The sequence below is a fragment of the Scyliorhinus torazame genome, chromosome 6, assembly GCF_047496885.1.
Source record: "Scyliorhinus torazame isolate Kashiwa2021f chromosome 6, sScyTor2.1, whole genome shotgun sequence".
Classification (NCBI taxonomy): domain Eukaryota; kingdom Metazoa; phylum Chordata; class Chondrichthyes; order Carcharhiniformes; family Scyliorhinidae; genus Scyliorhinus; species Scyliorhinus torazame.
The window spans coordinates 93,144,099-93,171,277 of NC_092712.1; the positions used below are offsets into that span (position 1 = coordinate 93,144,099).

At 48.2% G+C, this 27,179-nt stretch overlaps 1 protein-coding gene across 10 annotated transcripts in view; it reads right to left on the reverse strand.

Annotated features, from left to right (window-relative positions):
* Nucleotides 1–27,179, reverse strand: part of LOC140424893 (sickle tail protein-like) — a 931,095-nt gene that overhangs the window by 515,490 nt on the left and 388,426 nt on the right. For all 10 annotated transcript variants that reach the window (XM_072508468.1, XM_072508466.1, XM_072508467.1 and 7 more), the window contains exon 2: nucleotides 1,539–1,822. In XM_072508468.1, coding sequence (XP_072364569.1) covers nucleotides 1,539–1,822 — 284 coding nt within the window. The remainder of the gene's footprint in view (nucleotides 1–1,538; nucleotides 1,823–27,179) is intronic.

Genomic DNA, 27,179 nt, shown 5'->3' on the forward strand with positions numbered 1-27,179 from the left:
AGTGACCCAGAGCCGGGATCGAACCTGGGGCCTCGGCGCCGTGAGGCAGCAGTGCTAAGCACTGCGCCACCATGCTGCCCTAGGTATGGATAAAGTAGATGTGAAGCTGACTCTTCCTCTTGTGGGGCATCCTAAAACGAATGGTCATAGCCTTAGAATAAGAGGTAGCAAATTTAAAACAGATTTGAGGAAAAAATACTTCTGTGAATCTGTGGAATTTTCCACCCCAGAGTGCAGTGGATGCAGAGGCAATGATTAAATTTGAGGAGTTTTGAGTCAGATTTTTAATTGGTAATGGGTTGAGGGTTACGGAGAACGGGCAAAACGGTGGAGTTGAGGCCAGGATTGGATCAGCCATGATCATATTGATGGTGTTAGGCTCGGGAGGCTCAATTGCCAACTCCCGCTCCTAGGTCATGTGTTCTAGGGAGGAGATGCTCTGGTTGATTTCACAATCCAGCTCTTGGTCTGTAACATTGTAGGTAGCAGATGAGGAATATACCAGCCATGATAGAATGGTGGAGCAGACTCGATGGGCCAAATTCTGCTCATATATCTTATGAACTTATGACAGGATTGCACTGTACTTAGTCAATTCATTAATGTTTGATGCAACACAAAAATGTTGTCGGTATTTGAGATTGACAAACATGCAGAGTATCAAGTCCCTGTACTGTAGAAAATTATAGAGAAGTTTTATTTGAGGCTTGTGCAAGTTGTTCTTTTTATAATTCAGACAAACCAAATCCTTCTCATGTTTCAGTTTTGAAATTGAGATTGGATCCCAGTTGACTGTTGTGCCTCGAGGGGGGGATGTTCCAGATTCCCAGTCTCATCCATAAAATGTTGGAGCAACCGACACACAGTATAGATAGCACGGCCAGGTGGGCCAGTGTTGTTACCTCTGAGCTTCATGTCGAGTCTTGTTAAATTCTTGTTTTTACAGAGGAACAGCTTCTCCCTAAGAATTACAGAATTATTACCGGCCGCAGGCTCAGCGACACTGCTGACTCCCACCCGCGGCTCACGACCCGCACTTTGGAATACCCCTGGAATAATGTACAGCACTGTACGAAAGTAAAAACCTGAAAACAAGATTCAGACCGGCATGTGGCAAACAAAAAAAGAATGAAAACGGGGACAGGGGTTCATTGTCCGAAATCGTTGAACTCAATGTTGAGTCAAGCTGTCCACAGTTGAGTTGTAAATTGTTTAGAAGTAAGTGATCTTACTTTTTGGATTGGATATGAGATTGTCATTCAGCTCTGGGATGAACAGGACATCAAGGTTGTGCATTCTCTGGTTAAGACTAAGTGGACAGTGATAATGGAGCAGTCACAGAACACTTTTGGTGAACAAATAAGTTTGGTGAGTAGCTCGCTAACAATTGTCATTAAACCGATACACATACAATAACTGCTTAGACAAGGTTTGGGTCGGAAAGTGGCACCACACCTCAACAAGCACTCAATGCCTTCATAAGGAGGGGGTGGAAAAGTGAAGGAAGATAATGTAAAAAAAAAAGGCTCTTCTCATACCTGTTCTTTCAGACGTTCCTGTTGTCCCATGATTGCATTTGCATGATGGGGATATTTCTGTTTCAGATGCTCCAAAAAAGCCTCTCTTTTTCTATCCATCTCCGATGGCTGCATTCCCAATATTTCTTTTGAGCTCCGAGCTCCACCTACAGTGTGCCTTCGTGGGATGTTTCGAGCAATTTTAGTATTTGAAGCACGGTTATTTCCATTAGCAACGTTTTGCTTTGCTTTAAAGCGCTCAGCGTCATCTGATGATGTTACATGCAAATTTGTCTTCGCTTGATCTGAAAAATAAAAGAAACAGAGCTAAGAAATTAAGCAAGGACACTTTCATTTTCTTCCGGCCACAATGCACTTTGTCTCTTTCTTTGCATTTAGCCAGAACACACACCATCTATGTATTCAAAAGGGACTGCTCTTTGCAACGTCCTGGTCTGCTTTACAATTATCCCCAACACCCCCTTCCATTTCTGCAGCACCTTCCTGTGCAAGAGCAAGAAATGCAACACCTTCCCTCCTTACTTCCCACCATCTAGGACTCCACACACACCTTCTAGGTGGAGCGGATATTTACTTGTATTTTTTTCAATATACCATATTCACTGCTCACAATGTAATCTCCTCTAGACTGGGGGAAAAAAGGCAGATTGAGTAGATGGAGAGAAACGAACGAGTGGTCACAGATTTAAAATAATGAGGCAAGGAAGCAATAGTCACACGTGGAAAAACCTTCAGGCAGTGAGTGGTTAAGATCTGGAGTTTATTGCCCGAGTATTGGGTGGAAACAGGTTCAATCAAGGCATTCAAAAGGAAATTAGACTCATCTGAAAAGGAAGAATCTGCAGGGTTATGGGGCGACGGTGAGCTGCTCTTTCAGAGAGCCGTGGCAGACATGGTGGACCGATGGCTTCCTTCTGCGCTGTAACAATTCTGTGACTGTGAATCACCTGCCTAATTTAGCCTTAAATACAATCCCGACTTGGGACGCTGTCTTTAATTTCAGGTAAAATAAAGGGCATCACGTTACCTGCCCGTAAGTCTACCTGACAGTACGTCCGGATTGTTTTACTGGGACGAAGGTGGAGACAATGGCAGCAGACTGAGTTAACAATGGATAGACTGTGAGTCTCTAACGTCCCAGAGAAACGTTGAGAATGTCACGTTTTAAACAGTTACACTTTAAACTGCCCGTTTACTTACAAGGTAAAAGGGAGTTGTGGTCTCATGGATAATAATCAGTCTCTACTAAGACACAGTGCCCATGTGATTTATATTGGCATGGTGATAAAATCTAAGATGGGAAAGGTACAGAGGAAGCTTTTGTGATATCGGGTTGCAGTCTTTCTTAAAATATCACAATGTCACAGAGATGTTAGTCTGCCAGGGTCCGAGAGAGAGAGAACAGTTAGAGGCCAAAAGTCTTCATAGTCCACTGCTTTGGAATGCAGGAGGAAGCTCGTGTTTGGATCAAAAAGACCAAATTCACGAAGAGTTGAAACAAAGCTGAAATGATTCAACTCATTTAGGCTAGAAAGGCGATGTCCTGTAACATTCTTACCATGAAGGACAGTTTGGGGATTAGAAGTTACTCGACTGAGAATGGAAAAGAACAGAATATTGCTTAAAAAAAGACATGTCAAAGCTTTTCATCTTGTACTAATCAGAACAGACACAAGTATATCAAATTACAAAGGGAACAATAATTTATAAGAAAAGGGTGCTGATTGGTTGGCAAGTGGACCCTGATTGGTTAAGCGGTTGCTAACAAGAATGCACCACAAAGCAATTAACTCCAAGCTTTTGTTTAAATTCAAAAGAGGCAAGTCAATTGTGTTTGTTCAAAGTGTTGCCATGGGGAATGCAGCAGGGAACAGTTGTCTCCCATGTTCTTGTTTAATTGAAAGAGGGCAATGTCTGGACACATTCTTTACGTTTGCAGAGCTCTGCGTATGAGCCCCAAGACGTGTGGGTGAGCCACATTGCGAACCCGACTGAGAATCTTAAATTGGTTGTTGGTGTAATTCTTCGTACACTTGGGATTGTTCAAGTGCTGTCCAATCGTGGAATCACATCTAACATTGGTCATTATGTTCTGGAGTTTTGCAAGCATAGATTGGTTAAGTACCGCCAGTATTCTGCCTTTGGTGGACATTGAGAGATTGTGTTATTTGACATTACCTCTTAGGGGGTCCTCAAGCCCCCCCTCGCCCCACCTCTTAAGCGCAGGACACCCCTGGGCCCAACCCCTGGCATGTGCAACCTGGCAACTGGGCACTGACAGTCTGGAACCCTGGTTGTGTCCCTGACAGAGCCACACAGCTAGGTGGCACTATCGAGCTGCCTAGGTGTCAGTACCAAGGTGCCAGACTAGCAGTGCCAAGGTGTCAGCAGGAGTACTAGCATACCACCCTCCCCAGAGGCAGACCATCTGGGGGACCTCTGATGGCCTGTGAATGACTGTTTGATACAGTCATGGAATGTACTGCCTACATGCCTGACATCTCACCAGCACTGACATCTCACCAGCACATTACTCATGGTTATTTGGCTTGGTGGCATCCCATTAGTGGAGAAGACCATTTGTGTTGCTACTGCATGGTAGCATATGGAGATATGGCTAGCTCCATCTGTTACTCAGATTTTTGAGATTCCTTACCCTTCCAGGGTAATCTAATGTGCACTGGGCACTTTTCAGGACTGAAGGCTACCACTTTATCGGGAGGGAAGTGGCGTAGTGGTACTGTCGCTGAACTAGTAATCCAGGGACCCAGGGCGAGATCTGGGGACCAGGGTTTAAATCCCAGCACGGCAGATGTTGAAACTTGAATCCAAGAAATCTGGGATTAAAAGTCTAATGATGACCATGAAACTATTGTTGATTATCATAAAAGCTCTATCTGGTTCAATTATCCTTCAGGGAAATGTCTGGCCTACGTGTGACTCCCGATCCACAGCAATGTGGTTCATTCTTATATGGAGGGCTGTCAGCAACATCCCTATCCCATTAATGAATTTCTAAAAATGTAAGTTTGTGTGATACATAGTGAGCAATGATAGCTTTTGAAATAGGTCTGAGCCCGATTCTCCAGAGGTCCGGGAATTAACGGCCATGCCTGGGAAACCTCGCCATGGCAACGTTTAATACTGGTCCACACAAACGTGGCCCAGGCATAACAGCACCTGCCGGGGGGGCTCCCAGATAGTTGGGCTCTGGGCCAGGTAGTACGCTGGCACTCCTTTTTTAAAAATAAATTTAGAGTACCCAATTCATTTTTTTCCAATTATGGGACAATTTAGCGTGACCAATCCACCTATCCTGCACATTTTTGGGTTGTGGGGGCAAAACCCACGCAAACACGGGGAGAATGTGCAAACTCCAAACTCCACACGATCCCAGAGCCGGGATCGACCCTGAGACCTCGGCATCATGAGGCAGCAGGGCTAACCCACTGTGTCACCATGCTGCCGCGGACGCTGGCACTCCTGATGATGACACCTGGGCACCTTGGCCCTGCCAGCCTAGAACCTTGGCACTGACACCTAGGCAGCCTGGCTGTGCCACCCTAGCCAGGTGGCACTGTCAGGCTGTCGGGGACACTGCCACCGTGCCCAGGTGCCAGGTTGGACATGCCAGGTATCGGGCCCAGGGATGCCCTGCCACTAAAAGGTGGGATGAGTGGAGATGCTTGAGGACCCCCTAAGAGGTAAGTTGGGGCGGCATTTAAAAATGGCACCGCGATCTCGGACGCAGGTGCGGCCTCGATGGGTGTTCCCCACCAAGGCCAAAAAAAAAACAAGACTCGGTTTGCTGCACCCAAAACGAGACTCTGTTTTTTAAAAAAAACGCATTTTATTCAAACTTGTCTCAAAGTAGATTACAGCAAGTAAACACCCCCGGGAAACATTCTTCCCAACAATTAACTATACAGTTTGTACAGATTTCTCTCCTTTTTCACCCCCCCCCCCAACCCCCCTGCGATGAACAGCTCCTCAAACACGGTCACAAACATTCCCCACCTTTTCTCAAACTCCCCTGCTGAGCCCCTTAACTCATACTTTATCTTCTCTAACCGCAGGAAGTCATATAGGTCACCAAGCCATGCTGCTACCCTCGGTGTCGATGCTGACCGCCACTACAGCAAAATTTGTCGCCGTGCAATCAGAGAGGCGAAGGCCATGACATCGGCCTTCCTCCCCTCCATGAGCCCCGGCTTCTCTGAAACCCCAAATATCGCCACCAAAGGGTCCGGGTCCCTCCTCCATGATCCTGGCCAAGACCGCGAACACTCCAGCCCAGAATCTTCCCAATTTTCTGCAACCCCAAAACATGTGCGCATGATTCGCTGGCCCCCGCCCACACCTCTCACACGCATCTGCTACCCCCTGAAAGAACCCACTCATTCTTGCCCGAGTGCACCCAAATGCACCCTGTGCACCACCTTGAACTGTATCAGGCTCATCCTTGCACAAGAGGAGGTCCCATTTACCCTTCGCAGTGCTTCACTCGATACTCCCCAATTGATCTCCATTCCCAACTCCGCTTCCCATTTCTCCTTGATCTTCACCACCCGCTCGCCTCCCTGCTCCCCCAGCTACTGATATATATCCCCAATTCTTCCCTCCCTTTCCACATCTGGAAGCAGCAGTCGCTCCAGCAGGGTGTATCCCGGCAATCTAGGGAACCCCTTCCAGACCTTTCGTGCAAAGTCCCTAACCTGTAGATACCTGAACTCACTCCCCCTCGGCAGCTCTACCCTCTCCCTTAGCTCCTCCAGACCGGCGAACCCTTCCTCTAAATACAAATCCCTCACCTTGACCAGCCCCTGTTCCCTCCACCTCCAGTATACACTATCCATCCCCCCCGGCTCAAAGCCATGATTCTCGCACAGCGGTATTAGCATCGACATCCCTGCCACCTTAAAATGCCTCCTCAGTTGATTCCATATCTTCACCGTGGACTGCACCACTGAGCTCCCTGAATACCTACTCGGGGCCATTGGCATTGCTGCCATCACCATAGCCCTCAAACTAGACCCTTTACAAGATTCCTCCTCCATCCTAACTCACTCTACCCCTTCTCCTTCCCACCTCCGCCGCACCTTGTCCACATTCGTCGCCCAATAATAATGAAGCAAGTTTGGCTGCCTCTGTAGCAGGGTCCTCGGCACCTTCCCCGCCTATACAAAGTCAGAGATGATTGTCCACTTTCCGAAAAAAGGCCTTTGGTATAAAGATCGGGAGAGCCTGAAAGATAAACAAGAACCTCGGCAGAATATTAATTTTCACCACTTGGACCCTCCCCGCCAATGTTACGTGCAGTGTATCCCACCTCTTAAGATCCTCCCTGGCCTCCTCCTCCAGCTTCGTTAAGTTCCACTTATGGAGCCCCGTCCATTCCCTCGATACCTGAATCCCCAAGTACCTAAATCTATCCCTCGCTACCGTAAATGGCATCCCCCCCTAAATTAGCCCGCTGTGCCAGCACATTCACCGGGAATACCTCGCTTTTCCCTATATTCAGCTTATATCCCGAGAACCCTCCAAACCTCCCCAACAGGCCCATAATCCTTCCAATACTCTCCAACGGATCCGAAACATACAGAAAGGTCACCGGCATAGAGCAACACCCGATGCTCCCTCTGTCCCCTCATTATCCCCTGCCATTCTGCTGACCCCCTGAGACCCATCGCCAATGGCTCTATGGCCAGCGCAAACAGCAGCGGCCTCAGCGGGCACCCCAGCCTCGTATCCCTGTGTCAGTCAAAGCTTCGTGAGCTCATATCATTCGTCCTCACCATCACTCTTGGCACCACTTACAGCAACTGCACCCATGTCACAAATCTTGGCTCAAACCCAAACTTTCACAAAACATTCGAACAAGTACCGCCACTCCACCCGATCAAATGCTTTCTCCGCGTCCATGGACACCACCACCTCCGGTACCAGAGCTCTTGACGGATTCATCACCACATTCAACAGCCGTCTTATATTACTCGCGAACTATCTGCCCTTCACAAAGCCTGTTTGATCTTCTGCAACCACCCCCGGGACACAATCCTCCATCCTCCCCCCCAACAACTTAACCAATACTTTCACATCCGTGTTCAATAGTGATATGGGTCTATACGACCCACATTCCACCGGATCCTTCCCTTTTTGGGGGATTAATGTGATTGCTGCTTGCTTCATCTTCTCCGGAAACTCCCCCTTCTCCAGTGCTTCATTAAACGCCCCCAACAGATGTGGTGCCAGGTCCGCCGCAAATTCGTTATAAAATTCTGCCGGGTACCCATCTGGCCCAGGGGCCTTCCCCGACTTCATACCCCTGATACTATCCAGCACCTCCCTCAGCCCCAGGGGCTCCTCCAACGCCTTCCTCTTTGCTTCCTCACCTGGGGAAATTCCAGCTTGTCCAGAAACCACCCCATGTCCCCCTCCTCTCCTCCTGGGTCTGCCTCATAAAGTCCCTGGTAATACTCTCTAAATGCCTCATTTTATCTTCCCTGGCTATGACACCACATCCCCAGCCTCAGTCCAGATCTTCACTATTTCCCTGGACGCAGCCTGCCTCCGCAGTTGGTGCGCCAGCATGCGGCTCGCCTTCTCCCCATACTCGTATTGCACCCCTCTTGCCCTACGCAGTTGCCCTACCGCCCTCCCCGTTGTCAGCCTGTCAAATTGCCCCTGCAACTTTTTCCTCCTCGCCAATCCCTCCACGGTGGGCACTCTCGAGTATTCCCTCTCTACCTCCACCATCTCGCTCACTAGACGGTCATGTTCTGCCCTCCTTTCCTTATTCGCATGAACCGTAAATGAGATAATTTCTCCCCGGACCACTGCCTTCAGTGTTTTCCAAAAAATGCCCACCGATACCTCCCCATTCTGATTGAACTCCACATAATCCCTAATCGGCAACCGCACACTGGGGGCGATTCTCCGAGCCCCGCGCCGGGCCGGAGCATCGCGGCAATGGCGCCACGCGCGATTCTCCGAGGTGAGGAGAATCGGCGTCATTTGCGCCGGCGCGTTTGCTGTGGCGCTGGACCACTGGAATCGACATGAGAGTCCCGCCGGCGCCGTTCACCCCTGGTCGCTGCCGGTGGGAACTCTGCGCGAACGGTCGGGGGGCAGCCTGTTTGGAGGGGGGTGGGGCGAGTGCACTCCTTCACCGGGGGGAGCCTCCGATGGGGTCTGGCCCGCGATCGGGGCCCGCCAAACGACGGGTCGGCCTCCCCCCCCCCCCCCCCCCCCCGGGCCTCCTTCCCTGCGCGGCCGCCCCTGAACACCGACACTATGTTGAGTCGGGGCCGGCACGCTAAAGAAGTCCCCCGCGCATGCGCAGGTTAGCATGGCGCCCATTTGGCACCGGGAAAGGAGGCTGGAGTGAACCGCTCCAGCGCCGTGCTGGCCCTCTGTGGGGGACAGAATAGGTCATACCCGGGCCCGGTTCGCGCCGTCGTGAAACGCGACGGCGTTCACAATGGCGCGAACACTTGTGCTCCATTTGGGATAATCGCCCCCCTTATCACAAAAACCTCCATCCACCAACAACCCCGAGTCAAACCTCCACCCCAGCCTCTGCTCTCGTCCCTTACCGAACCGAATTTCCAGCCAGTCGGGTGCATGGTCCGAGATAACTATCCCTGCATACCCTGACCCCTCCACCCCAACCAAAATCTCCCGACTCACTACAAAGTAATCAATCCTCGAATATACCTTATCGTGTAAAAAGGAATACTCCCTTCTCCCTGGGTTCTGAAAACGCCATGGATCCACCATACCCATCCTCTCCATAAACCCCACCAGCTCCCTTGCCATTTGTACCCTACCCATCGACCCGGGGCTCGGTCTATCCACCCTCGGCTCCAGGACACAGTTAAAATCTTCTCCCATGGTCAATTGGTACGTGGCCAAATCTGGGATTGCTGCCAGCAACCCCCTCATAAAACCCACATCATCCCAATTTGGGGCGTAAACATTTACCAACACTACTGGTGCCCCTTCCAATTCCCCACTCACAATCACATATCTCCCACCCGGATCCCTCACCTCCTTCGCACTCACGTATCCCATTTTTCTGCTCGTTAAAATCGCCACACCCCTCGATTTCAAATCAAACCCCGAGTGAAAAACCTGCCCGACCCACCCCTTCCTTAACCTAACCTGGTCCTTCACACGGAGGTGTGTCTCCTGCAAAAAGACAACCCCACTTTCAAGCTCCTAAGGTGCGCGAACACCCGCGACCTTTTAATCGGCCCATTCAGTCCCCGGACGTTCCACGTTACCAACCTTACCGGAGGCTTGCGCCTCCAATCCCCTCTACCGTCCGTCATCTTCCCCAGTTAACTCCTGCCCCTTTAATTCCACTCTGTACCTAGCCCAGAGACTGTTTTTTGCACGTTAAATCGCACCTTGATCTTTCTGGAGTTAACAGTTGCAGTGAGGAAAAAAAACATGAGGAGCAGCTTGAAAAACATTGGTGCTGTGGGTTTGCAGCTGAAGTAAGAGGACATAATCAAGGGTAAAACACTGAAAGAGGGCAAAGTGATGATAGTTGTTGACTATTTCTGGATGAGACATCAAAAACATGAGTCTTGAGCATTGAGTGAAACAATGTCTTCATGCTCTCGCTGTAGGATCTGCAGCAGAACACGAGTGTTTCAGCCAAAAACTGCAAGATCATTGCAGATTACGATCGCTGATCTGAAGTAAATTGAAGAATGTGAATGAAAAAAATAAGAAAATAAATAAGGTTGTATGATGAATGGAAGAGGTGAAATTGACTTAGAGGAGCAGAGCAGGCGGAAAACAGGGCAGAACATAGAACATAGAAATGCACAGCACAGTACAGGCCCTTCAGCCCATGATGTTGTGCCGACCATTTATCCTAATCTAAGATCAACCTAACATGCACCCCTTCAATTTACTGCTGTCCATGTGCCTGTCTAAGAGTCGCTTAAATGTCCCCAATGACTCTGACTCCACGACCTCTGCTGGCAGTGCATTCCACACACCCACCATTCTCTGTGTAAAGAACCTACCTCTGACATCTCCCCTGTACCTTCCTCCAATCACCTTAAAATTATGTCCCCCTCATGCCAGCCATTTCCGCCCTGGGGAAAAGTCTGGCTATCCACTCTATCCATGCCTCTCATCACCTTGTACACCTCTATCAAGTCACCTCTCTGCCTTCTTCACTCCAGTGAGAAAAGCCCTAGCTCCCTCAACCTTTCTTCATAATACATGCCCTCCAGTCCAGGCAGCATCCTGGTAAATCTCCTCTGCACCCTCTCCAAAGCATCCACATCCTTCCTATAATGAGGCGACCAGAACTGGACACAATATTCCAAGTGTGGTCTAACTAGAGTTTTATAAAGCTGCAGCAAAACCTCGCTGCTCTTTAACTCAATCCCCCCGTTAACTGTTAATGAAAGCCAACTTTTTTTTTGGAAATTATTTTTATTAAAATTTGTCAAAAAACATAATTTTTGCATAACCGTATGCAACAATTAACAAAACAAAGAAAACAAAGTTTACCGTATATACAAAAAAAGGAACAATACAACATGACGACCGACCCCCCCCCCCCCCACCCCCCCGCCCGGATGCTGCTGCTGCTGACCTTTACTGCTCTCCTAGAAAGTCGAGGAACGGCTGCCACCTCCGAGAGAACCCCGCCATGGACCCTCTCAAGGCAAACTTTATTTTCTCGAGACTGAGAAACCCAGCCTTGTCACTAACCCAGGTCTCTACACTCGGGGGCTTCGAGTCCCTCCACATTAACAAGATCCGTCTCCGGGCTACCAGGGAGGCAAAGGCCAATATGTCGGCTTCTTTTGCTTGCTGAACTCCCAGATCGTCTGACACACCAAAGATCGCTATCTCTGGACTCGGCACCACCCACGTGCCTAAGATCTTGGACATTGCCTTAGCAAATCGCTGCCAGAATCCCTTAAGAGCTGGGCATGCTCAGAACATATAGACGTGATCTGCAGGGCTACCCGCACACCTCGCACATTTATCCTCAACCCCAAAGAGCTTGCTCATCCTGGTTGCCGTCATGTGTGCCCGGTGGATCACCTTAAACTGGATTAAGCTAAGCCTGGCACATGATGAGAAGGAATTGACCCTGTTTAGGGCTTCGGCCCACAGGCCAGCTTCCAGCTCCCCACATAGCTCCTCCTCCCATTTTCCCCTAAGCTCCTCCACTGGTGCTTCCTCCGCCTCCTGAAGTTCCCGGTAAATGTCCGAAACCTTCCCCTCCCCCACCCAGGTGCCAGAGACCACCCTATCCTGTATCCTGCGTGGGGGTAGCAGCGGAAATACCACCTGTGTTTTCAGAAAGGCGCGTACCTGAAGGTATCTGAAAGCGTTTCCAGGGAGCAAACTGAATTTCTCCTCCAGCGTTTTCAGGCTGGGGAAGGTCCCGTCTATGAACAGGTCCCCGATCCTTTTGATGCCTGCCCTATGCCAGCTTTGAAACCCTCTGTCTATCCTGCCCGGGACAAATCTGTGGTTGTTGCATATCGGGGTCCAGACTGAGGCTCCCTCCACCCCCCTGTGCCTTTTGCACTGACCCCAGATCTTTAATGCCGCCACCACCACCGGACTAGAGGAGTAGCGCGCCGGCGAGAATGGCAGAGGTGCTGTTACAAGTGCCCCTAAGCTGGTGCCTTTGCATGAGGCCGCCTCTAACCGCTCCCACGTCGACCTCTCCCCCAATACCCATTTCCTAATCATGGCTATGTTAGCCGCCCAATAGTAGCTGCAAAAGTTCAGCAGCGGCAGCCAACCCCCCCCCCCCCCCCCCCGCTTAAAGAAGGACTTGGGGATGAAGATGGGAAGGCACTGGAAGACAAACAGAAATCTGGGGAGGACCGTCATCTTAACGGTCTGCAACCATACGCCTTCTTAGCAACCCTATCAGCCTGGGTGTCAACTTTGAGGGATCTATGTACGTGAACCCCAAGATCCCTCTGTTCCTCCACACTTCCAAGAATCCTGCCTTTAACCCTGTATTCAGCATTCAAATTTGATCTTCCAAAATGAATCACTTCACAATTATTAAGGTTGAACACCATCTGCCACTTCTCAGCCCAGCTCTGCATCCTGTCAATGCCCTGTTGTAATCTGCAACAACCCTCAACACTATCTACAACTCCATCAACCTTAGTGTCATCGGCAAACTTACTAACCCACCCTTCCACTTCCTCATCCAAGTCATTTATAAAAACCACAAAGAGCAGAGGTCCCAGAAAAGATCCTTGCGGGACACCGTTGGTCACCGACCTCCAGGCGGAATAATTTCCATCCACTACCACTCGCTGTCTTCTTTCGGCCAGCCAATTCTGTATCCAGACAGCCAAATTTCCCTGTATCCCATCCCAGAAAATGAGCTATCAACTACGATACAACGGGGCAGCACGGTGGTGCAGTGAGTAGCACTGCTGCCTCACGGCGCCGAGGTCCCAGGTTTGATCCCGGCCTTGGATCACTATCCGTGTGGAGTTTGCACATTCTTGCCGTGTTTGCGTGGGTTTCGCGCCCACAATCCAAAGATGTGCTGGGTAGGTGGATTTACCACGCTAAATTGCAACTTAATTGGAAAAAATTAATTGGGTACTCTAAATTTTTTTTTTTTAAACTACGATACAACAAATTGAGGAAAGTAGATAAGACACAAACTGAGGTTTGGTTAGAGGACTTGTGATAATAATAATCTTTATTAGTGTCACAAGTAGGCTTACATTGACATTGTAATGAAGTTACTGTGAAAATCCCCTAGTCGCCACACTCAGCCGCCTGTTCAGGTACATTGAGGGAGAATTCAGAATGTCCAATTCAAGGGCAGCACGGTGGCACAGTGGTTAGCATTGCTGCCTCACGGCGCTGAGGTCCCAGGTTCGATCCCGGCCCTGGGTCACTGTCCGTATGAAGTTTGGACATTCTCCCAGTGTTTGCATGGGTTTCACCCCCACAGCCCACAGATGTGCAGGGTAGGTCGATTGGCCACGCTAAATTGCCCCTTAATTAGAAAAAATGAATTGGGTACTCTAAATTTATAATTTAAAAAAAGAATGTCCAATTTACCTAACAAGCACGTCTTTCGGGACTCGTGGGAGGAAACCGGAGCACCCGGAGGAAACTTACGCAGACTCAGGGAGAATGTGCACTCTGCACAGAAAGTGACCCAAGCCGGGAATCAAACCTGGGACCCTGGCACTGTGAAGCAACAGTGCTAACCACTGTGCTACCGTGCTGCCCGATAATAAGTTGCTTAGAAATGTATGTTGCCATGAAGAGAGTGCTTTGGAGATATTTGAGGCAAAGATTGATGACTTACCAAGCCAGCAGTTAGAGAGCGAGGCATAACACTGAGACAAGGACTATGCTTAAATCTGTAGTTGGGATTATGTCATAGGCCAGAATTTCGAAGAGATAGATAAATGTAATTTCTAAAAAGAGCGGTCAGTAGTTTATGGAATCAGGATACGGTAAGCTAAGCAAATTTTCAAGAAGAAATATGCCAGTTATAAGGGAGATTGCAACAATTGCATAACGCACACAGCTGGAAGAAGATGGTAGGATTACGGTCTGAAAGGCTAGCTTGTCATTGAGAAATAACACAGAATAGAAATAAAGGCAAGAAATTGTGGACATGTTTGGGTACTGTCGAGAGCATGGAAAAAGTTTAGCTAATGGACTTTTTTTTAGACTGGAAAGTAATTTGTGCTGGGCCCCTTGCTTTTCCTGATGTATAATGATGATTTCAATTTCAAAATCTGCAGATGGTACAAAACCATTGTGAACTGTGAGGATGATAGCGCAGAACTTTGTAAGAACACAGACCAGTTGCTGGAATGGGCAGGTTAAATAAAGATGAAATTCAAGACGAAGAAACATGAATTGATTCATTTTGTCAGAAAGAACATGGAGAGACAATGCAAAATAAAGGGTAGAAACTCTTGAAGTGGGTGCAGGAGCAGACGCACTTGGGTGTATATGCACATTGGTCAGTGAACGTGGCAGGTCAGGTTGAGAAAGCAGTTAATAAAGCACACAGTTAATAAAGCCCTAGGCTTTATTAGTAGGGGCGTGGAGTACAGTGCAAGGAGGTTATGTCAAACGTCAGTAAAACATGGGTTCAGCCTCTACTGGAGTACTGCATCCAGATCGGAGCACCACGTGAAGGCAGAAAGGATTCACAGAATGGTTCCAAGAATGAGAAACTTCAGTTACAAAGATTGGAAAAATTGCGACTGTTTTCCTTCAAGATGAGAAGCTGGAAAGGAAATTGGATAGAGGTATTCAAACAGAGTAGGTACGGGAAAACTGTTCCGGCTAGTGCAAGGAACGCAAATGAAAGAGTACAGATTAAGTTAATTGTCAAAAGAAGCAATGAAGATATAAGGAGAAACTTTTTTCACACAGTGAGTGGTTAAGATCTGGCATATGCTGCCTGAGTTTGCAGTGGAGGCAGGTTCAATTGAGACATTCAAGAGGGAATTGGTTTATTATTTGAAAAGAAGAATGTGCAGGGTAACGGAAAAGGCGGGACAATGGCATTAAGTGAACTGCTCATTTGGAGAGCCTGTGGGGACACAATGGGCTGAATGGCCCCCTTCTGTGCTTGACAATTTGGTGCTCCTGACTGTATATTCAAGCCGTTATCCAAAACTGGTCTGGAAGATCCCATATACTTTACCAAGCAATTAAGTTTTGCACCCCCACCAAACTGTAACTGCATGTAGCAGTACAGACGCTTGCTAAAAGCACCCAGTCATTTAAGAAGCCTGATGCTGAAAGATCAAGCAACAGTTTCTACCCTATCAATTAAATGACACCCCCTGAAGAACCAAATTTAATTACAATGCCCTCCATTAGGATAAACCTTCCAAACATCCTGCAAGCATTTGAACAGCAGGGGAAAGAGCAGTACACAGAAAACAGAAAAATGGGTTAAGAACTAAGGGAGCAAAAAGAAGGGTAAAGAACAGTAAAGCTCAATAGTGTAGTACTAAGATCCAGGCATGGGGGAAGGAGAAGAGCATACCATTCCACTGGACATCCTTCTGGAACGGAATAAATTGATATATTTAATCTGAAATCAAATTAATGACCAAACTGCAATTGTTAGGATCAAGATTTAAAGGGGATGTGAAGGAAACACTTTTTTTACCCAGAGGGTGGTGGGCGTATGGAACTTGCTGCTTGAAAGGGTGGTGGAGGCAAAGATCCTCATATAATTTAAGAAGTATTTAGGTGTGCACTTGCGATCCCAAAGCATATAAGGCTATGGAAAACGGGATCGGTGATTGTTTTTGACCAACGCAGCACGGTAGCACGAGTGGATAGCACTGTGGCTTCACAGCACCAGGGTCCCAGGTTCGATTCCCCGCTGGGTCACTGTCTGTGTGGAGTCTGCACGTTCTCCCAGTGTCTGCATGGGTTTCCTCCGGGTGCTCCAGTTTCCTCCCACAGTCCAAAGACATGCAGGTTAGGTGGATTGGCCATGAAAACTGCCCTTAGTGACCAAAAAGGTTAGGAGGGGTTATTGGGTTACGGGGGTAGGCTGGAAGTGAGGGCTTAAGTGGGTCAGTGCAAACTCGATGGGCCGAATGGCCTCCTTCAGTACTGTATGTTCTATGTTCTAACGCAGACTTGATGGGCCAAAGGGCCTTTTCTGTGTCGTATGACTCTATGACTGTCACTGGAGCGACTTAGTAGCATGCTATGGTTAATATGGGTACTTAGTACCATTGACATTAGTGATGTCAATCACTAATCAGCTAACTGGGCTCAGACTTGGTGCCTTTCTTGGTATAAAAGTACAATGTTTTTGGCTATTATTTGGGTGGAATACTGGTTGGTTAGTTATGAAAATGATAAAAGGCGAGTTCTTCTGATAGGACTTTGTAAGAATCTTAAGAAGCCAACAGGGCTGATATATAGGATGACTGGAGGGCTAGACTTTATATGCCAATTATCACACACAAACATTTAGATACATTTCTGCTCTGAAATTTGAATCTATACTCACAAAGAAAATGCTCAAAGGTCTGTTTGTAAAAAAAAAAGATACAACTGAGCTCAAGATAAATCCAATCTATGAGGTTTTGAAATGGAATTTACTTCCTCGCTGCATTCGTGTACATACAAGCAGAGAGAGAGCTAGGGTTTCAGTATTTATTGTGTTCTTCTGACATAGAAGCCTCCACTGACATCAATGGTAGGAATCAAATTTAGATTTATTCTCTCCACCACATCCCCAAAACAGTGAGTATGCGGAATAGATTCCTGGTTGAAGTCGTTTTTAAAACAGATGCAGGATTAGAATCAAATGATCAAAAGATTGAGGGCGCGATTCTTCAAAATGGAGATTAAGTGTTCGCGCCGTCGTGAAAAACGGGCACGAGGACAACTGATTCTGGCCCCCACAGGGTGCCAACGCGGCACTGGAGTGGTTCACGCTGCTGCAGCCTTATATCCTGGCGCGGACTGGGGGCGGCATGCGCCCCCAGCGGGACAACCCGCGCATGCGCAGTGGCGAAGCGCCAACCGACGCATGCGCGGTAGACTCGCGGAACGCTCCGGCACCGACGCAACATGGCGAGGGGGTTCTGCCGCCGGAAGCGGAACCAAATAGGCCTGGGGGGCAAGGGGGGGGGGGGGGGGGAGAAGAGGCCGGCCCGCTGATCGGTGAGCCCCGATCGTGGGCCGGACCCCCCCCCCCTGGTGAAGGATTGCTTTTCCCCGTCCCACAGGCCGCTCCCCGACCCTTCGCGCAGAGTTCCCGCCGGCAGCGACCAGGGGTGAACGGCGCCGGCAGGACTCTGCCGTTTCTGCGCAGCCGCTTGGCCCATCCGGGCCGGAGAATCGGCAGCCCAGCCGTGAACAGCGGCCCGCGACCGGCACCACGCCAAACGCGCCGGCGCAAATGGCACCGATTCTCCGCACCTCGGAGAATCGCGCGCCGGCATCGGGGCGGCCTGGCGTGGCGATTCTCCGGAGGGGGGCTGCGAGAGTCGCACCCCGAATCTTTGAATTACCATGTCAAAGCAGGCAAGTTATAGTCTTCAGAACTGGCGACAGATATCGCACCACACAAGATGTAAGATCAGAGGCCATGACACAAATTTCCCTCAATTCACCCTGAGGAATGGGTGCCAGAAATTCTCAGAACCTTGCTTCCAGATTTAACTGGGAGCAACCTATAGTGCGGAAGCTCGTCTGTGCCTGTGTGCGTTGAGTTCTTCTTTCTTACTTGAATTTGGAGAATATAGACTTTCTTTTTAGAATCTCAAACTAAAACTGAACTGAATGATTGCTATTAAGTTTTTGTTCATCTGGCTGATAATGAAAACAGACACAAGATAAATAGTTCTCTTTCAATACATCATTTATATGACCATCTGAACCCCATTAAATGATGAATAAGCAACAGGGTTCAGGAATGTTTTTTGTATAAATACTGCCCTTAATCCTAAATTACTAGATTTCAACATGCAATTTTAATTGGAGAGTACTTGCTCTAAAATTGGACTTTAAATAATACAAATAATTGAATAATAGAATTTTAAAGCAAAATTAGTTGATGCAGCTTGCTGGAGCTGGTACAGCAGAATCGTCATTTGGATTGCACTATAGAATCCCCAAAGCTTTTCAATGCTGACATAAAGGCTTTTTAAAGGCCATGGTTAATGGATTGGTGGATACAGAATGGTTGTTCTGGCAGCTGTGTTTGTATTTGTGCACCTGGACAGAAGGGGGAAGGGGTAAAAAAAGAGAATGATTTACTCCATGTTGATGAAGCGAACTTCGAGCAATCGTCAAAGGACGATCTGTGGACTCTAGGTGTGGCACTTGGATCAGACTGTAGTCTTACTCTGGTATCTGCTGAATACTTGATAATTAGCACGACACCAAAACAGGTTACAGAGTAGGCACGTTACTCCTAGGCATCGTGTTCCTACCTCTCTGAGAGAGAGAGTCTAACACAGCACGGTAGCATTGTGGATAGCACAATTGCTTCACAGCTCCAGGGTCCCAGGTTCGATTCCGGCTTGGTCACTGTCTGTGCGGAGTCTGCACATCCTCCCCGTGTGTGCGTGGGTTTTCTTCGGGTGCTCCGGTTTCCTCCCACAGTCCAAAGATGTGCAGGTTAGGTGGATTGGCCGTGATAAATTGCCCTTAGTGTCCAAAATTGCCCTTAGTGTTGGGTGGGGTTACTGGGTTATGGGGATAGGGTGGAGGTGTTGACCTTGGGTAGGGTGCTCTTCCCAAGAGCCGGTGCAGACCCGATGGGCCGAATGGCCTCCTTCTGCACTGTAAATTCTATGACATGACTGACTGATGTCAGTGATACATCATCGTCCATGCCATACCCCATCTGTTAACCCTTCACGCTGCACTTCAATTAACTTTGTTAAATGGTCCGCTCTGCTGGCAAAACTGAAGCATAGCTCTAGAATTGTCTAATCAGAGGCATTAAAAAAAAAATTTAGAGTACCCAATTCATTTTTTCTAATTAAGGGGCAATTTAGCATGGCCAATCCACCGAGCCTGCCCATCTTTTGGGTTGTGGGGGTGAAACCCACGCAAACTCGGGGAGATAACCAGAGGCATTTTAATGAAATTGCAAATTCTCCTTACTGTATTGCTTCAAGGTTAATGGAAGCCTACCTGTGTGTCATGTGAGGATACCTTTAAGAAATGGATGTTTAAGCAATGTCCCTTTAAGAAATGCAGTGATGTCAGAGTGTGGGTGGAGCTTGGTTTTAGATCAGCCATTTTCCAGTTTAGTTTCAGTTTGAAAAGAGCTTGGGAGTGTCTGTGTTTGCAGTGAGCTGGATCTGCTGTGATCTCTGCCATGAAAGGCTATCTCTGGATCATTTGGGTGATTTAAACTCATAATAGTAGAGGCTTTAACCTGATGTGTTTCTGTTTGAAGGTGTTAAGTCTCTCATGGATGTTGAAAGGAATAACTGAAGGATTATTTAGTGTTGTAATATTTCGGGGTTGTCTTTGAAGTAAGGGGTGTTAAGAGATCCAATGTTTATTTAAGAGGTTAAGTTGAGTTCATTGAATAAACATTGTTTTGTGTTTAAAATCCCACATGTCCATAATTTTAATCCCACACCTAGGGAACAAGTTGTGTGCTCGGAAAAGCAACAAATACATTAAAGGGGGAGGTTGGTTGAACTCCATGATACATTTTGGCGTTCTGAAAACGCCTCCCATAACACTGTGTCAATAAAGATCATTATAATTGCCCCTTAATTGGAAAAAAATTGGATACTCAAAATATTTTTTAAAAATGAAGTCAACAAGCCTCCATCTTCTAAATTTGGGTTTGTAGCAGTATAAAATGTATCCAATCAGAATTACTTTGACCAATGTGCTGTGAACCAACTTTCCTTTCTTGTTTTGATGGAAATTTGCTCTGCACTATGGAGATTGCTGCGATTGACTAGCAAATGCAGCATTCTCATAAAATAGACAGTACAGTACAATCCCTTGTGCGCTAAACAAAGTTGCCTTGCAAAATGCCTTTCGGCATAAAGGTTTGTAGCATTTCATTCGATGCTCAAAAAACTAGGGGAGAAATTTCACATGTATTTCCCCCAGGAAAATTTGCAAAGCAAATATCCAGCATAAAAAGTTGCAGTTACTCCAACAGTATTTCTGCTAACAGAAACCTGCAGACGGCAGTCTCAGGGTAGTGATTGGACAGTCTGTGGAGCCCATCTTTCCTTTTGCCATTACAAAACGGTATCCCACTGGGGTCTAGAGTGCAACCACCAGAGTCACAATCCTTGTCCAATTCACTTTGGAAACAAAAAGATCTAAAATTAGACTTTTAACCAAATAACCAATGAGGAGGAGGTCTGAAATGCTTCCAGCAAATACAACTCAATATCACAAATTAAATTTAAATCAGTGCTTCGATCAAGCAAATATTTTTATATAATTAGACAGAGAAAGCATCTAATTTTTGAGAGTACCCCAGCATTTTGAAATTTCCTACACAACTTTTTTTTAAAAATATGTTTATTCAGAATTTTTCACCAAAAATTTTCAACCATTCAAACCCCCCCCCCCCCCCGTTACCTTGTCGGCGAGAGCGGCAGCGATGCCATCACCAGCGCCCCCATGCTCGTTCCTTTACAGGACGCCATCGCCAACCTCTTCCATGCCACCCCCTCTCCCTCCATCACCCATTTACGGATCATCGCCACGTTGGCTGCCCAGTAGTAGCCACCCAGATTCTGCAACGCCAGCCCTCCTCTATCTCTACTACGCTCCAGAAACCCGATCCTCGTAGCCAGCACTTTAGCCTCCACGTTAAGGAGCGAAATCGGCCTATATGACCCACATTGCAGTGGGTCCTTATCCAGCTTCAGGATCAAAGAGATCATCGCCTCAGACATTGTGGGGGCAGGGTCCCCCCCTCCCATGCCTCATTGAAAGTCCTCACCAGCAATGGGGCTAACAGGTCTACGTACGTCCTATACAACTCAACCGGGAACCCATCCGGTCCCGGGGCCTTCCACGCCTGCATGCTCCCTAGTCCTTTAATCAGCTCCTCTTACCCAATTGGCACCCCAAACCAGCCACCTCCTGCTCCTCCACCCTCGGGAACCTCAGTTGGTCCAAAAATCGTCGCATCCACTCTTCCTCCGCTGGGGGCTGGGATCTGTACAGCTCCTCATAGAAGTCCTTAAATACCTCATTTACTCTCACCGCACTCCGCGCCGTAGTTCCTCTTCCATCCTTGACTCCACCTATCTTCCTCGCTGCCATCCTCTTACGGAGCTGATGGGCCAGCATCCGGCTCGCCTTCTCCCCATACTCATACGTCACCCCCTGTGCTTTCCTCCACTGTGCCTCTGCCTTCCCTGTGGTCAACAGGTCGAACTGCATCTGGAGACTTCGCCTCTCCCTGAGTAGTCCCTCTTCAGGGGCCTCTGCATATCTCCTGTCCACCCTTAAAATCTCCCCCACTAACCTCTCCCTTTCCCTGCCCTTTCTCTTCTCCCTGTGAGCCCTGATGGAGATTAACTCTCCCCTGACGACCGCCTTCAGCGCCTCCCAGACTACCCCCACCTGCACCTCCCCATTGTCGTTGGCCTCCAAGTACCTTTCAATACACCCCCGCACCCTCCCGCACACCACCTCATCTGCCAGTAGTCCCACATCCAAACGCCACAACGGGTGTTGGTCCCTCTCCTCTCCCAACTCCAGTTCCACCCAGTGTGGGGCATGGTCTGAGATGGCTATGGCCGAATACTCCGTTCCCTTCACTTCCGGGATCAGCGCCCTGCTCAGAACAAAAAAATCTATCCGGGAGTAGGCTTTGTGTACGTGGGAGAAAAAAGAAAATTCCCTGGCCAGAGGCCTGGCAAATCTCCACGGACCCACTCCCCCCCCCCATCTGGTCCATAAACCCCCTAAGCACCTTGGCGGCAGCCGGCCTCTTTCCGGTCCTAGATCTGGAACAATCTAATGCTGGTTCCAACACCGTGTTAAAATCCCCCCCCCATTATCAAGCTTCCCACCTCCAGGTCCGGAATGCGCCCCAACATACGCTTCATAAATCCAGCATCGTCCCAGTTCGGGGCGTATACATTTACCAATACCACCCACGTCCCCTGCAACTTACCGCTCACCATCACGTATCGACCTCCATTGTCCACTACTATGTTCTTGGCCTCAAACGACACCCACTTCCCCACCAGTATTGCCACCCCTCTATTCTTTGCATCCAGCCCCGAATGGAATACCTGTCCTACCCATCCCTTTCTTAACCTGACCTGGTCTGCCACCTTCAAAGGTGTCTCCTGAAGCATGACCATGTCTGCCTTCAGTCCCTTTAAGTGCGCAAACACTCGAGCCCTCTGAACCGGCCCATTCAGGCCCCTCACATTCCACGTTATCAGCCGGATTGGGGGGCTTTCTCCCCCCTCCCCGCCGACTAGCCATCTCCTGTTTTAGGCCAGTTCCGTGCCCGCACCTCCCGCACCCTCCAGTCCCTCAAAGACGGGGAAACCCCGCCCCGACCACCTCTTCGGTTTTCAGTTCCCCCTCGGCCAATGCAGCAGCAACCCTATTGTCCCCCCCCCCCTCGCCCCCCCTCCGCCCGCTAGATCCAAATCTAGCTCTTTTGTTCCCCCCATAACACTTCCGTAAGTCAGCTGACACCTGCTGACCCCGGCTTCCCCCGCCTTCCCGTTGACCCACCCCCCGTGTGGAAATCCCCCCTGCTCCTTGCGCTCCTCCATCCCCACCCCCCTCCGCCCTTCCTTAATGCGGGAAAAAGCCCGCGCTTTCCTGAGCCAGCCCCGTCCCGTGGCGCAGCTCCTGTTGCGGCCTTATCCCAATTCCCCCATCCCCGGGCCTCCCCTCCCTCCAGCACCGGCGCCCACATTCCCCACAGTCTCCCCATCAAATCTCCCCACCCGTGGAACATTCCTTATGCATAGTTAAAACCCTGTATACAATCGACATTCCCCCCACAACCACAGACCCTCAGTTTGAGTCCAATTTTTCCGTTTGGATAAAGGTCCAAGCCTCTTCAGGCGTTTCAAAGTAGTGGTGTCGATCCTGAAATGTGACCCACAGTCGCGCTGGCTGCAGCATTCCGAATCTCACCCTCTTCCTATGCAGCACCGCCTTGGCCCGATTAAAACCAGCTCTCCTCTTTGCCACCTCTGCGCTCCAGTCCTGGTAGATTTGGATCACCGCATTCTCCCATCTACTGCTCCGCTCCTTCTTGGCCCCTCTCAGGACACACTCTCTATCCACAAAACGATGAAACCTCACCACTATCGCCCTTGGCGGTTCATTGGCCTTGGGTCTCCTCGCCAGGACCCGGTGAGCCCCATCTAGCTCCAGGGGACTCGGAGAGGCCTCCGCACCCATCAGCGAATGGAGCATCGTGCTCACATACGCCCTGGCATCGGCCCCCTCCACCCCTTCAGAGAGACCCAGAATCCGAAGATTCTTCCTCCTCGACCTGTTCTCCAGGTCCTCGAATCTTTCGGCCCACCTCTTGTGCAGCGCCTCCATCTTCACCGCCAGGCCCAAGATCTCGTCCTCGATCTCGGTGGTTTTGTTCCCTCGCCTCTCGGATCTCTACCTCTTGGGCCTTCTGGGTCTCCTTCAGCCCCTCAATTGCCATCGGCAGCACCTCTTTTTTAAGCTCCTCCACACAGCGCCTGAGAAACTCCTGCTGCTCCGGCCCCCATGCTGCTCGATCGCCGCCCTCCGCCATCTTGTTTTTTCTCCCTCGTTTCTGTCGTTGCTCCAAAGCCGCTTTTTCCCCGCTCCACCTCTGGTCCCCTCCATACACTGTGGAAGGGGGACCTTGCTCTCACCTTCCCACATGGGAAGTGGTTGAAAAATTTCCGTTGGGGCTCCTCTAGAGAGCCCAAAGGTCCGTTCTAGCGAGAGCAGCCAAAATGTGCGGCTTAGCTCCGCATCGCCGCAACCGGAAGTCCTTTCCTACACAATTTAATTGGAAAGTATAAAAGTGTTGACTGGATCATGATGCTTTTCAATGCAGATTCAGCTATACAAGAACAACAAACTATTCAATATTAATGAGAACACCCAGTTGCACCAACTGCACATTGACCTAAAATATGCAGGATAAAACACAACGAAGATGTATGATACATTCTTCTGCATTTCCATATTTCAATTTTGTTTGTGCAATGATCAAGCGTTCAGGGAATAGAAAGCTTCCATTCTGGGGGCCAAATGTTATCAAGCTCCCGAGTGCCACATGGCCAGAGTGAAACATCTTTTTACCCAATGTTCAAAGGTGGTTTGGTGCACCACCTACTGGACCATTGCAAATGTTACCTTCCAGTCAGTGTACATTTTGCTATATAAAAGTAATATGCCCTTTCCACTCCAAAGTTCTTGAACATGTTCTCACCTCCCAGATTCATGCTCATCTTTCCCAAAACGCCATGTTTGAAACCCAACAATCAAAATGCCCATCCTACCAAAGTACCAAAACAGCTCATGTCAAAGACATTAATGACATATTAGGAATTGATAAAGGTGGGGAAAATACAATAAGAAAATAAGCAGCGGGGAACATAAAAACTAACTGTTAAAGTTTCTATAGGTATGTAAAGAGAAAGGGATTGATAAAAACCAAAATAGGCCTCTTGCAATCAGAAACTGAGGAATTCATCTCGGGGAACAGGGAAATGGCTGAGGAATTAAATTCGAACTTTGCTTCTGTCTTCACAAAGGAAGATAAGAATAGCATACCGGAAGTTCTGAGAAATACAAGTTTTAGTGAAGAGCTGAAGGAAATTAGTATTAATGGAGAAATGGTTTTGGGGAAATTAATGGGATTGAAGTCAGATATATCTTCAGGGACTGATAATCTTTACCCCAGAATACTTAAGGAAGTAGCCCTAGAAATAGTAGATCCATTGGTGGTAATTTTCCAAAATTCTTTGGACTCTGGAATGGTTCCTACAGATTGGAGGACAGCTAATATAACCCCGCTATTCATAAAGGGAGGTAGAGAGAAAACTGGGAACTATAGACCAGTGAGCCTAATGTTGGTAGTAAGGAAGTTGCTGGAGTCCATTATCAAGGATTTCATAGCACAGCATTTGGAAAGCAATGGTGTAATCAGACATAGTCAGCATGGATTTACAAAATTGCTTGACAAACCTACTGGAATTCTTTGAAGATGTAGCTAGAAGAGTTGACCAGGGAGACCCTGTGGACATGGTTTATTTAGACTTTCAGATGGCTTTCGACAAGGTCTCACATAGCAGATTACTATGTAAAGTTAAAGCGCATAGGATTGCGGGTAGAGTCTTGAGATGAATAGAAAGCTGGTTAACAGACACAAAGCAAAAAGTTGGAATGAATGGTTCTTTTTCCGATTGGCAGGCAGTGCCTAGTGGGGTACAGCAGGGATGTGAGCTAGGACCTCAACTGTTCACATTATATATTAATGATTTGGAGGTCGGAACTAAATGTAGTATTTCCAATTTTGCAGATGATACAAAGTTGGGTGGGAGGGTGAACTGAGGATGATGCAGAGACGCTTCAGCGGGATTTGGACATGTTGAGTGAGTAGGCAGATGCATGGGAGGTGCAGTATAATGTGGATAAATATGAGGTTATCCACTTCAGTAGCAAAAATAGGAAGGCAGATTATGATTTGAATAAATCAAGAGAGGTGGATACTCAGTGAGACGTTGGTGTCAGTCGCTGAAAGTAAGCGCGTAGGTACAGCAGGCAGTAAAGAAAGCGAATGGTATGCTGGCCTTCATGGCGAGAGGATTTGAGTATAGGAATAGAGATGTTTTTTCGCAATTGTATAGGTCATTGGTGAGGCACCATCTGGAATAGTGTATGCAGTTGTGGTGTCCTTATCTGAGGAAGGATGTTCTTGTTATGAAGGGAGTGCAGCAAAGGTTTACCAAGCTGATTCCTGGGATGGTGAGGACAGACTAAGTCGGTTAGGATTATATATTCATTGGAGTTTAGAAAAGTGAGAGGAGAGCTAACAGGATTAGACAGGGGAACATTAGAATGTTCCCAATGGTGGGGGAGTTCAGAATTAGGGGATCATAGTTTGAGGATAAGGGGTAAATCCTTTTAGGATTGAGGTGAGGAGAAATTTCTTCATCCAGAGAGTGGTGAATCTATGGAATTCACTACCACAAAAAGTAGTTGTAGCCAAAATGTTGTGTAATCTCAAGAAGGAATTAGATATAGCTCATGGGGCTAAAGGGATCAAGGGATATGGGGGGGGGGGGAGGTGGGATCAGGGCATGGAACTTGATGATCAGCCATGATCATAATGAATGGCAGAACAGGCTCAAAGGGCCGAATGGCCCCCTCTGCTTCTATTTTCCACGGATGTTTCCATGTATGTACATGACTGTCTCAATGGTAAATTATCCCTCGTCATGATTCTCAACCCATCTGCAGACTCTGACATGGTTGACCATCCTCCTCGAAAGCCTCCCTACCATCGTCTAGTTGGGGCGGGGGGAGGGGGGGGGCTGCACCCGCTTAGTTCCATTCTTACCTATCGAATTGGAGCCAGAGAATTACCAATCATGCCTTCGCTTCTCACTTGTGAATAATTTCCTCTGGTGTCTTTAAGGATCTCTCATTGGTCCGCTCTTATTTTTCATCTGCATGCATCCCTTCAGCAATATGAAACTCACCGTCAGCTCGCTCGACTCACTCCACAGTCTTTAAATTGTCAGATTGCTCGTCTGGCATCCAAACAAAGGTTTGCTTCAATTAAATATTGGGAAGATTAAAGCAATTGTATGAGGATATGGGGGCAAAGCAGGAACAGGCGACTGAGTTGGATGATCAGCCATGATCATAGTAAACGGTGGAGCAGGCTCGAAGGGCCGAATGACCTACTCTTGCTCCTATTTTCTGTGTTTCTATGTAATTGTGTTTCTTCCCAACTCCAGACTCCCTTCTTGTCAATAACCACATCCTTCCCCCTGACAAGTGCCTTAAGGCTATATTAAACTGTTTGTAACCTTGGTGCCATATTTGATCCAAATACGAGCTTCTGACCGCATATCTGTGCCATCACTAACACTGCCTAGTTTCACCTCTGTAACATTACCC